The 1,856-nt window shown below is 33.8% G+C and overlaps 1 protein-coding gene across 1 annotated transcript in view; it reads right to left on the bottom strand.

The window, feature by feature from the left end:
- LOC107089495 (periphilin-1-like) overlaps positions 1 to 1,856 on the bottom strand; it is a 34,946-nt gene that overhangs the window by 23,328 nt on the left and 9,762 nt on the right. Inside the window, exon 6 of the mRNA XM_015382325.1 lies at positions 1,489 to 1,545. Within this exon, the coding sequence (XP_015237811.1) occupies positions 1,489 to 1,545 (57 nt within the window). The remainder of the gene's footprint in view (positions 1 to 1,488; positions 1,546 to 1,856) is intronic.

Below are 1,856 nucleotides of genomic sequence, written 5' to 3'. Positions count from 1 at the left end.
TTAATTCCCATCATTCCGAGCTTGAATCACTTCTTGCATAAATCCACTGAGCCTCATGTACGTTCCCTGGTTTTAGCCATGGAGAAAACTCTTGGCTGGAGACAATTTTGGTTACATTTACACTTGCTCATATTTTCCAGACAAAAAGTTAATGGCGCATCTCCCAAATGTCCCGGCCGCAACAACGCTTTTATTGGTTCCGCTATCGGGATGGAACCAATAATGGCGAGCCGTTATTTTTATTTTTTTTATATATATAAAAAAAAAATTGTCAATTTTAACGTTTTATTTAGATTACAAAAATAAATCGTAATAAAAATAATCCTATTTATGATGCTTTAAAAATTAAGACCTACGAAAGACTGATTTAAGACATTTTAATACCAATTAAGGCCTTAGTTTTATTTTGAAGAATTCAATGCCTTTTAAGACTTTTTAAGGACCCGCGGGAACCCTGATTTCAATTAACCAAAGGATAAAGCACTGCAGTGCTTTTAACTAGCATGCTAATTTACTAAAACCCGTAATTAAATATCATCTTGCCTTATTTAAAATTGCACACCTTTAGTCTTAGATGATTGCAATTAGTGAATATCAATCTGGCCTTTGACTAGACTGTTTTAATTGAATATTTTCATCTGTATCTCTAGCAATATATTAAGGATCTGTTAACTTTAGTTTCTAACAGCCTTCATGATGTTTTTTGTTTAGCTCCTTCCATCTTTCCTGTCCATGCTGAGGAATGGAATCCCCTAAGCATGATGCTGTCACCACATTTCAATGTGTTCAGAGGGAAATGGACTTTCCCTCCCCAAATATTATTTTACATCTGGACCAAAAAGTCAACTTTATGGTTTCATCAGATCTGAACAAACTTTGCCATGTTTGCTGTGTCTCCCATGAGGCCTGTGGCAAATTGCAAACAGGACGTTTTGGGCTTTTTGTTAACAAAAGATTAGCTTGTACCACTTTTCTATGGAGACAATTTTTTGTGGATTATAAAGCTGATAAATGTCCTTTTAACCGATTATGTTCCCCTAGTGTGATGAAAAAAGGCATAGAAATTATAAGATTTAATTTCTTGCACGATTTCTTTCCACAAATTTCTAACTTTCAATCAGACCAGTAAAGTTAAATAATAAATTATCTCTCCTTTCATATATCCATTTCTTGAGCATTTATTAAAAATCATTTAGATACTCATTTCACTTCACAATACGGTTGCTCTTGTTCTATAATGTTAAATCCAACTGAAACGTTTTAAAACTTGTGCTTACAAAGCAATAACATGGTAAAAAGTTTCTTAAAGCTGTTATTATATACATTTACTGCCCTATTTATTTATTATATAAATAGGGGGAAACTGAAAGCCAAACCTCTTCACCTCAGGTGCAAAGAAAAAGAAAAAAACAGCTCTATTAAGTAAATATCTGTAAACTCTGCTACTCGCTATAACGAACAAACGTATATTTTCTGAGTGGCACCCACCTTGGAGGAGGACCGTAGCCTTGACCTCTCCTATGAGGAGGACCTCTACTCCTGTTCCTACTATCAAGAAAAAAAAGTTTTAATAAAAATGTAGCAGTTTTTAAAAAAAAATAAGTGTCAGTGTCTGCACCAAATTCTGCAGCCTAGAGGAAAAAGAAGCAATCTGTGTGCAAATATGTTGATCCTTCAGTTAACATGTTTCTCTAACCTAACAGCACAATATATTCCACTGTTGATTATATCTAATACAAACTCACTACCCAAATATTGCAAGCTACAAGTGGTGTTTAATGCTGACTCTTAACTAATTAGCATAAATGCAATATTTCTTGTTTAAAGGAGAAGTCCGGTCATATTCAGAATTTCAA

This window comes from Cyprinodon variegatus, unplaced genomic scaffold, assembly GCF_000732505.1.
Source record: "Cyprinodon variegatus isolate N-32 unplaced genomic scaffold, C_variegatus-1.0 Scaffold255, whole genome shotgun sequence".
In the NCBI taxonomy this organism is placed as follows: Eukaryota; Metazoa; Chordata; class Actinopteri; order Cyprinodontiformes; family Cyprinodontidae; genus Cyprinodon; species Cyprinodon variegatus.
The sequence above is the reverse complement of the archived record's forward strand: the minus strand, read 5'-3'. Positions and strand labels throughout refer to the sequence as shown.